The 12,968-nt window shown below is 44.9% G+C and overlaps 1 protein-coding gene across 2 annotated transcripts in view; it reads left to right on the forward strand.

Annotated features, from left to right (window-relative positions):
* The window catches only part of CLIP2 (CAP-Gly domain containing linker protein 2), a 1,185,433-nt gene that overhangs the window by 965,046 nt on the left and 207,419 nt on the right, over positions 1 to 12,968 (forward strand). For both annotated transcript variants that reach the window (XM_044054144.1, XM_044054145.1), the window contains one exon: positions 4,745 to 4,901. In XM_044054144.1, the coding sequence (XP_043910079.1) occupies positions 4,745 to 4,901 (157 nt within the window). The remainder of the gene's footprint in view (positions 1 to 4,744; positions 4,902 to 12,968) is intronic.

Raw genomic sequence — 12,968 nt, forward strand, 5'->3', positions numbered from 1 at the left:
TTTTGATGGTTCCTCTTTGTTTGGAACCAAGGTGAAAGACACTCTCACCAGGTGCGAGCAGGAGGGAAAAACTCTGTCTGCCGTAGGAGTCCATTTTTCCCTTCCCTCTAGGCCTTATCCCAAGGCCCAGAGGGGTGGCAAAATGTGGTTCAAGAAATCACAGAGGTTTTTCCCAGTGCACAAGGTGAGCCCCCCCAGAGGCAGGGGAGGAGGAGGTTATTCAGGGAGATGCTGCCCTAGGGGCAGAGGAGGCCCCTGCAACTCGGGAGACCGCAATTCCTTTCGTGGTTCTCCCTACCGCCGCTCCTGATGGGAAACCTGACTTTGCATTTCCAGAGCCAGTTGGGGGTCGAATCTCATTATACCCAGAGGTCTGGCAAGACATCACCCAGGACCAATGGGTTCTACGAATAATTTCCAGAGGATATGTCATTCCCTTCTCATCAAATCCCTCTCCAATCAAGAAAATCCCTGATGTTCCACCCAGTCAAAGAGATTATACAGCTTCAGAAGTTGCAAAGCTGCTAGAAAAAGGAGCCATTCAACATGTCCCCTCAGACCAGATCGGATTAGGGACTTACTCCAGATTCTTTTTGGTGCCAAAAAGGACAGGGGACCTGAGACCCATATTGGATCTCAGTCAGTTGAACACCCATGTGCAAAAGTCCAAGTTCCGAATGGTCACATTGCAGTCTATTCTCCCATTGTTGGGAAAAGAAGTGTGGATGTGTTCCATCGACCTCAAGGATGCTTACTACCACGTAAAGATGGACAGGGCATCCAGAAGTCACCTAGGCTTCCAGCTGGGAGCCAGTAATTTTCAGTTTCGAGCCCTGCCCTTTGGTCTCACCACAGCCCCCCAGGGTGTTTACCAAATGCATGGCAGTGATGACTGCTCACCTGAGACATCAGGGATTCCAAGTGTTTCCATATCTGGACGACTGGCTCCTTACTGCCACCACCATGCATCTACTACATCAGACCAGGGATGCTACTATCAACCTATGTCAACAGTTGGGCATCACACTGAACTGGGAAAAATCTGCCTTGTTGCCCTCACAGCATGTCACTTTTATAGGCACCGAACTAGACACCATCCTCATGCGGGCATTTCTACCACAGGAAAGAATCAGAGTCCTACATCAACGCCTTGCTCCCTCTGAGAAGAGTGAAGGCAAGATGGGTCCTCCAACTGTTGGGGACAATGGCTGCTACGATTATGTTAGTCCCTCTAGCAAGGTTACATATGAGGCTCCTTCAGTGGCTACTCTTTGCCCAGTGGTCTCTTCAACGTCTTCCACTTTCTCACCCTATTCTACTCACAGACAGGTGCAAACAGGATCTCAGTTGGTGGCTTTGCACCGGCAACCTGAATGCAGGAAAGCACTTTGTTCCTGCGCCCCCGGTTGCCATGGTGGCCACGGATGCCTCCCAGATGGCATGGGGGGGACATTATCTAGGCAGGACAGTCCAAGGCATGTGGCAAGAGCACGAGATGCATCTGCATATCAATGTCCTGGAGATGAGAGCTGTGCTACTAGCATTGCAAGCACTCCAGAGTTTTCTTCCTCTCGGGACTATTGCAATCCACTCAGACAATATGTCAGTGGTGTGGTATATGAACAAGCAGGAAGGAACCAAGTCTTACCCCCTTTGCAGAGAGGCCATGCGAGTGTGGCAGAGGGCAGTGTCTTCCCGTTTTTTGGTGGCAACGCACATTCCGGGGAAGTCCAATGTGATTGCAGACAGGCTAAGCAGAGCTATTCTGATACCTTACGAGTGGTCCCTGAACTGTCAAGTTGCAGAACAGATCTTCCACAGGTGGGGTCAGCCTTGCTGCAACCTTTTTGCCAGCCCCCTCAATGCCAAATGCAGCAGCTACTTCACGTTGATCCCCCCTCAGGGGGAGTCACCCAGGGATGCTCTAGTCCACGATTGGCCCTCCGGTCTACTATATGCCTTCCCTCCGGTCCCCTTGCTGTCAAAGGTTATTCAGAAAGTGCAATACTTCAGAAGTAGAATGATTCTGATTGCCCCACACTGGCCTCATCAAATTTGGTTCCCCTTTCTCCATCCCTATCTCATGGATGCTCCTTGGATTCTGGACCCACAACCAGACTTACTGACACATGTCAGGGCAGCTCCATCCCTCCCTTCGGACCCTTCGGTTGACAGCCTGGCTACTCCATTTCCGTCATTAGTTAGGCTTCATCATTTTTCGCCGGTGGTGGTTCATATTTTATCTTCCTCTCATAAGCCCTCGACCAGGAAGATTTATTACAGCAAATGGAAGAGATTTTCAATCTGGGCACATGCCAAAAAAATTGACCCTTACACAGCTCCAATTTCATCCATATTGGAGTTCTTGTCTATGCTCTTTAACCAGGGTTCAGTGGCCACAACCATTAAAGTCCAATTGGCGGTGATTTCTAGCTTTCATGTCGCAGACGAGCCTAACCTGATGGCACATAGACTCTGTAAGGCTTTCCTGAAGGGCACTTTGTTATTTCGTCCTCCGGTATCGGAACCTGTTATGCCTTGGGACTTAAACTTTGTTCTACAGGGTCTTACTTCACCCCCCCTTTGAGCCTGCAGCCACTTGCGATTTAAAATTTTTAACTTGGAAGACTGTCTTATTAGTAGCCATCACGTCAGCCAGACGTGTTTCGGAGCTTCAAGCTTTATCAATCAAACCCCCTTATTTGATTTTTCATAAGGACAGGGTTTCTCTCAGACCGAACCCCTCTTTTCTTCCCAAAGTGGTGTCAGTCAGTAACCTTAACCAATCTATTGAATAGCCAGTGTTTTTTCCCCAGTTCTCAAACAAGGCAGAATTCAAATTTTATCAATTGGATGTGCACAGACAATTACGTTTTTATTTGCACAGAACGAAAGACCTCAGAAAATCTGATCAGTTGTTTGTTTCCTTTTCGGAAAACAGAATTGGGTCTCCTGTCTCCAAAGTCACTTTGTCCAGGTGGATTTCCAGTTGTATTTCTTTCATTTATTCCTCAGGGTGTAAAGATTTACCGTTCCAGGTGAAGGCTCACTCTACTCGGTCTGTATCTACATCTACAGCTTTTCAGGCCAGATTGTCTATGAATGATATTTGTGCTGCGGCTACTTGGGCATCTCCTCACACCTTTATTACTCATTACAAGTTGGATGTGGTATCTAGGGGCAGGTCTTCCTTTAGTTCCACAGTGCTCAGGAGTATTTTCCACTGAGCCTCCCAGGATTTAGGTGCTGGGGACGTTGTCCCACGGGTAAGAATGTAGGTGAGATTGGACTACATAACATCAAGAAGTTATGTACTCACCATAACGTTCAATGTATGTAGTCCATCTCGCCTCACATTCTTACTTACCCCCCCTCCTTCCCCCGTCCTGGAGGACCTGGAGGTTAGGTCTGGTTTTAGAGCTCCCTTCATTCTTGGTTTGTTCTTCCTTTCCTTAGGTGTTGTTATGCATGGAGAATGAGTGCTGGTGCTCACAGCAAACTAGATCTGGGGATAGACAGCAGTGCAGCATGGGATACCTTCTTAGCCCAGCCAATAGAAAGACTTCAAGCTAAAAAAGTTTGGCCGAGTCAGAGCCGACATTTGGCTCCGAACCCACGGGTAGGAATGTGAGGCGAGATGGACTACGTACATCGAACGTTATGGTGAGTACATAACTTCTTGTTCAACATTATTGAAAGATTTTATTACTTATAAATATATCTGGAAAGTTACTAAAATAACAGGGTTTGCATTAACATAAATTTGCTGAAGGATATGAAGTCAGCAACTGAAATATTTGTCAATATTTAATGACTGCATTCATAACGATTTGTCAGAATGCTACAAATTTTTCAATGAACAGACCAAACTCATGAGACAAAATTAAGAATATTCTGTGAAACTGGGACATTTGAGAGAGAAGCATCCAAAGTGAGTTCCATTACCAAGTATTTGAAACCTATTCTACATCGACAATAATGCTTCTGTCAAATTTGATTACATTGAATGTGTTTCGGTTAACATCTGGGATGCCCATTTTTTTCTATTAATAGGGATGCTCTCTGTACAAAATTCTGAAGATACCTTCCTGTTGTTTCATTGTCTCATCCTAGATGATACCATATGTGATGTCGATTAATACACTCTTATAGTATTAATGGAGGGAATATAGTATGGCGATTATGGTGTATAACTGCAGAGCTAAAGGTTTATGTTTTAATGCCTTCAACAACTTAAATTCTATGTAATCCAAAGAAAGTAGTTTACCATTTTTACTACCCATGGTTGTTCCTGAAGTAAGTAGTTCTGTTTCTGTGACCTATCTGCATGTGTAACAAAACTAAGTCAATCAAATGAGTAGGAACAGAGATTAATATGGTGATTCAGTACCCCATGCAAAAAAAAAAAAAGAAAGAAACAATTGGCATTGAAATCTATTTTAGGGCAGTGATCATCCTGTTGTCACATTGTAGTAAGAAGAGCTCAGGAGGAGAGAGAGCGAGATTATGATGTTTAATGTACAAGCAGTGTATTGTACATAAGGACACTGTTTATGATGTTGTGTTATAATTCAAGTAGAAATTATCTAGGAAGTAGAAACTGTTGTGAAAATAAATCACCAAGCATGTTAGTGCTTGTACATTACATACAGAAAGTGTTTCGGTAATGTTTGTTCTGAGACAGTTAGACAAGTTTTGCTACTTGCACTGCAGAATAATTACATTAGTGTTGCACTTCTTGCAGCCCTGGAAACAAAATGTCGCTCAGCAGAAAAGAAGGCGGAGATCCAGCTCAAGGAGAAACTAAGACTGGAGTCAGAGCTGGAGGCAGTATCTAAAAAAACACATGACGCCTCAGGGCAGCTAGTTCTGATCAGCCAAGAACTGCTAAAGAAGGAAAGGTGAGAAAGAAATTCCTGTGATAAATCCATGAAACCTGCCAGAAGTTAATAAATTCATTTCTAGCAAGCAGAACACAAAACTGCAAGTTACAGCCAAAGAAAATGCATTGGTGTAGTTGTTCTCTTGTTATTCAAACATGAGCCATGGCAGTCATTGGAATATGCATTTTTTTTATTTTTTGCATTTTTCAGCCCTTCCTGCTGAAAAGAAGGACTCGTAACTGATAGATCTTTATTCCCTGTCCTGTTGGCACCATAGCTCTAGCAGGAATGGCAGCTAGCTGCCAGAAGGCCATCATCCTGGCAGGCTTGTGTGGTTTTGTCCTACACACCTACCTTTCAAGGTTGACAAATACACTGGTAAAGCAAGGCCTGCAGTGATGGAGAACTCAAATTAGAATGCTTCCACACTCTTTAGCAGGTCAAACTGCCCATCTTTTGTTTAGTACAGTTCTGCCACACTACATGGCCTCCATTATGCATCAGTCACACAGTGTGCATAGCCACCCACTCTAGAATGAGGAAGAGTTTATCAGACAGTCATTCCTATTGCTCTCAGACAACTGTTCTGGTGTCTGTGTTTCTTAACTGGATATGACATGCAAGGTCTATAGTCAGGGCTCAATCTTTGTGTAGCATGTGGCATGTACATCACTTAATTTTTCAGTGAATGATGCTCTTGGACCCAGAGGTTGGGTGCTTTCTACGTTTAGGTGCTCTTTGATAGGTTTATAGGGTCTTATTTTATATAAAGTATATATTTGTTATATTTTCAGTATTCTTGACTCTACAGAAAATATATTATATACTCTGTGAAAATGATGTGGGGGACATTGCTGGTCATTTTAAAATACTAATGTATATTACAGAACTTCTGTCAGAGCTCAGGATTTCCCCCATTAGTAAAGTCCATTAAGCCTGTTGTACACTATGATGATGTGAGGTATTGCCAGCTATGCCAGAAGAGGGCAGTGGTTGTATAACATATGCCATCACAAATATCTGGAATTTTGTAAAGAATTATATGTCATTTGTATATCAAACTGATTTGTACAGATGCTTGTGTTGAGAAATGTATTTGTAAAGCTGCTTGAGTTAAAAATGTACCAACAGTGTGCCCTGCTGGACAGAAAAAGAAATATATGTGTATTATTGTAAGTCTTTAAATGGATATGTTTTTAAAAGAGGATATTGGAAGAGAAGAGGTTAATCTTAATCCACCTGACTTTGAAAAATAGTAAGAAATTAAATTACTGGGCCTAGGCCATAAATATATTATCTCAGAGTTTTGAATGAAGCCAGAGGCACAGTATCTGCAAAAGTGTAGTTTATTAGCTGCTGTATGAAGAGTGGAAGTGTTCTATGGTTTTATGACTTCCAAGAACTGCAGCAGATCTTAGCAAGGCTCTCTGTGTGTATATTATTGACACATATGTGCTAAATCATGGCATTTTCTAGCAATGGGGCTTGCATGGGAACCAGGAGTTAGATAACCAGATGTATGTGATGTCATTCTGTAATTTAGGACAAAAATGATATTTAATGCTAGGTAAGACTGAAGTCTCTTGGCACTCTTGTTTTTCTAACCTAATAAAGAAGGATCCCTCACCCACTTCATCTTGTCTTGCTCTCATAAGTAACCACAGAATAATAATGCTTTAGATCAGTCAGAAAAATATAGTGAGATTGGTTAAGTATTGTTTTTTCTGTAACTGTGTGAACCTGTCCACATGTGTTAATATTTCCTGTGGCTGAAACTCTGGTGTTTATTGTAAATAGGTATTTAGCATTTTCATGTTTTTTTATTATTTATTATTAAATATATTTAAACTTTTCATTGTGACTGGTCCTTTAGAGACTATTTTAACCTTTGAGAGTACTTATATTTATTGGTGACACTGTGTCCACTGCTGAATGCCTATCTGTTTGGTCAACACTATCATTTGTATTTGTATTAATATTAATTTCACTTGGTATCATCGGGTACCCTTGTAAGAGCCTTGGAGTAGCTGGCTTTGGGGGTCTCTGGTGGCAGTGTAACTACCTTATAGTCTGGGCAGAAGGGGGCATAGCTAATAAAGCTGTGCCAGCCTTTCCCAGGTGTGTGTGTGTAAATCAAATCTCAAAGTGTGTGTGTCAGCTACTTGAAGCAGGGGTATGAAGCACTGGTTTCATAGAGAGAGAGGTGGAGAGCTTGGCTTTGACACTCAGTTGAGGTCACTTTGCCAGTGAGGAGTCTCATGGACACCTGGAGAGAGGCAACAAAAGCCAGACCCCAGACTGAGTGTTTTCCCTGTGTGTTTGTAAAGGAAATTGTGCTTGATGCAGAGAGCTGCATCTGGAAATAGTGGGTGTATCCATTTTTGTTCCAATTGAATGTCCCTCTCCAGTGCCAGTGGTGAGGATTCAGACTCCTTGATTAATGGCCCAGAGTGAGGATGTCACATACACAAACAGAATACACCATATTTGTAATGTCATATCAAGTGTAGCAGATGCCTGGACTCAAAGTTAAGGGGCCGTCTGCAGCTTTGGAACAATTTTACAAATGCTAGTTTATTAATTTTCCAAAACAAAGACAAAAATCTGGTGTAGTTTTTGTGGAATGTTTTATAGCCTTTAAAGGAAAAAATATTTATTTTAAGGCTGAAAGTACCAATATTGTGAAGACTAAGCATGTTTGTCACATTTAGAATCATGGGTAATTATAAGCATGGAGTCCATGAAGACAAATGAGGAGCCTACCCCAATTTTCCACTTGGCCCAGAGCACTGTCTCTCAGAGTCACAAAATATTGCAAATAAAGGCTGACAGACTCAAACCTTGGGGTACAGGAGGTAGCTTGCTAACAGCTCATATTGTTTATCCCCAACACTGTCAGAGGTTTAATTTAAACCCATTAGCATTGTCACCTCACAGTTAGACGTTGCCCGTTCGATTCTCAGTTAGAGCGTCTTCTGTGTGTCGACATGCATGAATGGGCGTTCCTTCATTGAAGGTTGTGCATTAGGCCCGGCAAGCCAGCACGTGAAAGTCTACTGCCAATCATTAGTGGACCGGAGTTCCACTGTGGCGACCCCTAACCGGGAAAAGCCGAAAGATACAAAGACTTAAAGTTAAGGCACAGTTAAACTGACATGAAATACTGCTAGGTAAAGGGTACCATGTGTCATTGCACTGTTACACTATTACTAGATCTAACCATTCTCATAACAACATCCAAAATCAACTTCAATATTTCTTTATTGGCATTTGTACACTAGTAATGTCAGACTGAGCAGTGCCGTTTTTCAGCAGAGGCCTAGAGAGAGAAAAGTTCTATTATATAGACATCATGGACTTCATTTGCATTGCTTCATCGCTGACAGTCAGTTTCACTCATGAGCAGCATTTTCTTTATTTAAATATCCTTGACATCAGTTACATCCTTTACAAACAGTTTCAATTAAAAATTACAGTTACATGGGTTGCATCTTTTTTCTAATACAGGGAGGTTTATGCAGTGCACGGCCATCAGTGTGCATAGATTATCAGGTTTTATGTAATAATATTTATTACTGAAAAGACTTGTTCAAAATCTAGGATAAAGAAAGATAAGATAAAGAGTTGGAGTAGCCTAAACAAAGGAAGGAGAGGAGGAGGCACAAGGAAGATAAAGGATGAAATGATAGAGGAGGGTATAGTTGTAATAATAGTATATCAAGTGTTGTGCAGCAGAGAGTTATGACATGAATTCATATAGCTTTCTTAGTACCTGTTTAACCTAGGGTGGTGCAGATGCAGTGCAGTTTATCCTTCAGGTCTTCCTTCAGCTGACATTAAAAATCTTTAAGATTGCAGACTGTCCTTAAGGGAAGTGGCATGATATTCCAGTTATTAGCAATGCAGTGTGAATGCAGGGACTATCATACACTGATGTTATGTTTAGCTATAGAGAGTAATAATTTAATTTGTCAGTGGAGCATAGAGGTCTCTTAGTTGTGTAAGGTTGAATGATGGAGTGAAGAGATGGGAATTTTGTAGTCTTAGTGGTGTAATAAATTGTGAGTACAATAATTATTTAGTTTGAGCCAGTTTTGTTGTTTTAGAGAGAGGCAATGATGCGATCTATATTGTTGGTTGGTTGCAATTTTGGCTATTTTGTTATAGAATTTTTCCCGTTTGGCTGATAGAGAGGAGATGAGCTTGCTTAGAATAGGAGAGACATATAGTAGGGTGGGGAGTAAAATGAAGTGACTATGTTTTGTCTAGCAGACTCAGTAAACTAGTGATCTGAAGTACTTTATTTAATTTGGTCTTCAACCTGTGAAACATGTGGATATTCGGATCCAGATCAGATCCTAGACGGCCACATCACTAGCATTTGATCCAAGCTCCAAGCCCCTCCCCTTACCCATAATACCCCTCTGTCTCCTTTCTCCCTCTGATCTCGTTTGCCGCTGAAAAGCTAAGCATCTTGGTCGCTGAGCTCCAGACATGTTTTTGAGTAAGTGATACTTTTTCCTTTTATTGTTAGAGTAGGATTCCCTGTCTCCCTTTTTCAACCTCCCCTACCTCACATTGGTCGTTGGATGCAAAAAAAAAAAAGTTTAAAGTTTGTCATTTAGTGTTGTTCCTTCCTTGGCCTTCCTCTACCCCTTAGTTAGTAAATGTGTGTGTGGGTGTTGGGTTCTCTTCTAGACATGGCTGAGACCCCCAAGCCTGTCTTCAGAAAATACATGGAGTGTGGCCATAAGCTCTCTCCAGCGGATGACCACACTGTGTGTAGTGTGTGTAGGGGTGGCCCACCTAGATACAGCCTGTTCTGTTTGTACTGGCTTCAATCCTAGAGCCCTCAAGGACCAGAAAGATAAACTAATGATGAAGGGACTGCTGCCTGCTTTGGGGGACAGTTGTCTCCCTACTTCTACTGCGACTCCTACTAATGTTTCTGCCCCTTCCCAGGCCTCTGAGACTCAACCTCCCTCCTTGAAGCCTGCGGATGGGGAAAAGTGTTATAAGGACAGATGTAGAAAGCGGTCCCTAGACCACTCGGCTCCATCAGGGCCTCCTTCAAAATCTAGGACCCCTCCTAGGCCCAGTACCCCTCAGCTCCATTTGCCCAGGTTTTCCCCAGAGCCAGAAGTATCTAGGTCACCATCCAGAGCCTCTCCTCACCGGCACTCCTGGCCAGTGTGGGGTAGCTTCCTCTTCACGTTCCACCCACAGCTTGAGTAAGTCAGAGACAGACAGGATGATGCGGAAGTTCATCTGCAGCCATTTCCAGATGAGAGTCTTGCCAGCCCCCTCTCCCTCTGGAGCAGGGAGCTCACAGCCCTTTTTCACCCCCATAGCTCCTTCTCTGATCCAACCCTCAGTTTTGGAGTCTTTGGATCTGAGAGCTCTCGGGGTCGGGGGGTCGGTGCCAATGGTACCCTGTACCTTGATGCCAGCCATTGCCTTGAGCATGTCGTATCCAACTGGGCCGGATCTGAGCTGTTGCGGCCATAGCCTCGGCGTCAGATCTGAGGGGGTTCTGTCGGCTCTGAGCTTGTCAGAATGCAGTCTCGCCCTTGGTATCTCGGCTCTTGTGGGCTCAGCTCCAACTCCCCCATCAGATCTGAGGGGAGCGGCTCCCTTTCTTGTTTCCCAGAATGTCCGATCTCCTTTGGCATTTAACATGGTGGAGAGGGTCCTCGAGTGGGTCGAGACCTCTGACCATTTCCTCTTTGGAATCCACCCCGACTCCCTAAGTTTTGGGCATGGCTGTGACCTTCCTGTCATCTCAGGGACAGCCTGTGCTTGCTTTGCCTCAGGAAGCACCCACTAGGGAGCACCCAGAGAGTCCCACTGAGGAGGCTCCTTGCAAACAAATGTGTAAAAGGAGGCACTTGGACTACTTCCCAGAGTCCCTTATGGATGACACTGACTTGGGGGAAGGGGAAGGTTCCCCCAGGTCACCCTCCCCTGAGGATGTCTCATTTGAAGGCATCATGGAACACCTATTCCAAAGGGGGGGGGGTCTGCCCAAAAAACAACCCCGGGTGAGTCAGTGTTCCTTGAGGCATTTGGCACAGCCCGTCTACTTCCTGGGTATCCCCCCCCTACAGATCCACTGGTGGACCTAATCACCTCTAGAACATGGAAAGAACCGGATACCATGGAGCCTATTCCAAAAAGGCCAGACAAAGTTCTTAGCCCCTCCACCGGACAGGACCAGCTTCCACCAAGAAAGAGCTCACACAGGAGACCTCTATGGTCCATCCTCCTGACCGGGAGTTGAGGACAATGGATCCTCTGGGGAAGCGAGTCTAGGCTTCAGCAACCTTCACCATAAGGGAGCTGAATTACATGGTGCATGTCATCCAGCTACAACGTGACTTAGTCATGGAAGTTGCTGCGTTGCCCCTAGAGTCCACATCAGCAGAGGGCAAGAAGATATTCCCTGCGTGCATGGCCACTCTAAAAGTGGTTGCAAATATGTCCGTGCGCCTCTTTTCCCATGCCCCGGAAGGAGCCGCCAGAGTGGCCGAGTCCGTCGTTGCCATGAGGCACCACGCCTGGCTCCAGCTCTGTCAATTTTCGGAACCCTTCAAGGCATCATTTGCTAATGCCCCCTATGATGGTTCTTCCCTGTTTGGGAAGTCTATGCAAGAAGCTCTAGTCCAGAGTGAGAAGGATGGGAAGACACTGTCTGTCAACAGGATCCGCTTCTCTACCCCTCAAAGATCCTTCTTAAGGAATCAGCAAGGGGCAAAGAAGATTTGGTTCTGGAAATCTCAGTTCTCCCAGGACACTCAGGACTCTTCTTCCCCCAGAGGCAGAGGAGGTTACGATAGACGCCAGCCCAGAGGCAGAGGGGGTGTGAAGAACTTCGGGTCTCGAGAACCATTCTCGGACAGACCCATGCAACAGCCCTGAGGGGTTGTCTGACTGCTCATCTCTGCAGGCAGTCGGGGGCCATCTTTCTTTACATCCAATGGAGTGGGAGTCCATTACAACAGATCTTTGGGTGTTACAAATCATATACAGAGGCTACTCCATCCTGTTTGTGGATCCACCTCCCCCATCAGACTTCCTCCCAGATGTTCCACCTGCACAAAGGGAGGAAGCAGCACTGTAAATAGAAAAGCTACTAAGAAAACGAGTCATCCAGCCCATCCCCCCAGACCAATCCAGATCGGGCACCTATTCCAGATTCTTTTTAGTAACAAAGAAAACAGGGACATAAGACCCATTCTGGATCTTTCCACTCTGAACCTGTCAGTAGCCAAGGAGTAATTCCAGATGGTCACACTTCAGTCCATTCTGCCCTACTTGCCAGCAGAAGATTGGATGTGCTCGACCGACCTCCAGGACGCGTACTATCATGTCAAAGTGAACAGGCGCTCCTGCAGGTTTCTTTGCTTCTGGCTGGGGGCCAATCATTATCAATTCAGAGCCCTACCCTTTGGTCTCACCACAGCCCCCTGGGTGTTCACCAAAGTCATGGCAGTGGTAGCGGCCCACCTGCAGCTTCAGGGAATCCAGGTCTACCCCTACCTGGACGATTGGGTCCTTGCTGTCCCTACCAAGCATCTACTATGCCATGCCAGGGATTACTTCCTTCTTCTAGAAAACAGACTGGGCATTACAATCAACCTCAGCAACTCATCACTGACTCCAGTTCAGAGCTTAGACTTCATTGGAGCTCAGCTACACACAATACAAATGAAAGTCTATCTCACCCCAGAAAGGGTAAACAGTCTGAAACTTCATGTCTCTTACATTTTTGATCTCACCTCCCCTCAGAGGAAACAGTCCAGCGGACCCTGGATTCCATGGCAGCCACTATCAATTTTCTACCCTTTGCATGTCTTCACATGAGAGTCCTCCAGTGGACATTAGTGGTTCAGTGGTCCCTTCTGGACCTACCTTTGTCCCATCCAATACACATATCCCGGGCTTGCAGGGAGTCGCTTCTCTGGTGGACTCTCTCCCCAGAACTTGTCCAGGGACGTCCCTTTCTTCCATCCTTTCCCACAACCACAGTGACCACGGATGCCTCCCAGCTGGGGGGGGGCATTGCTCAGGAAGGACAGTCCAAGG

This window comes from Protopterus annectens, chromosome 13.part0, assembly GCF_019279795.1.
Source record: "Protopterus annectens isolate FY-2018-M chromosome 13.part0, PAN1.0, whole genome shotgun sequence".
Lineage (NCBI taxonomy): Eukaryota > Metazoa > Chordata > Ceratodontiformes > Protopteridae > Protopterus > Protopterus annectens.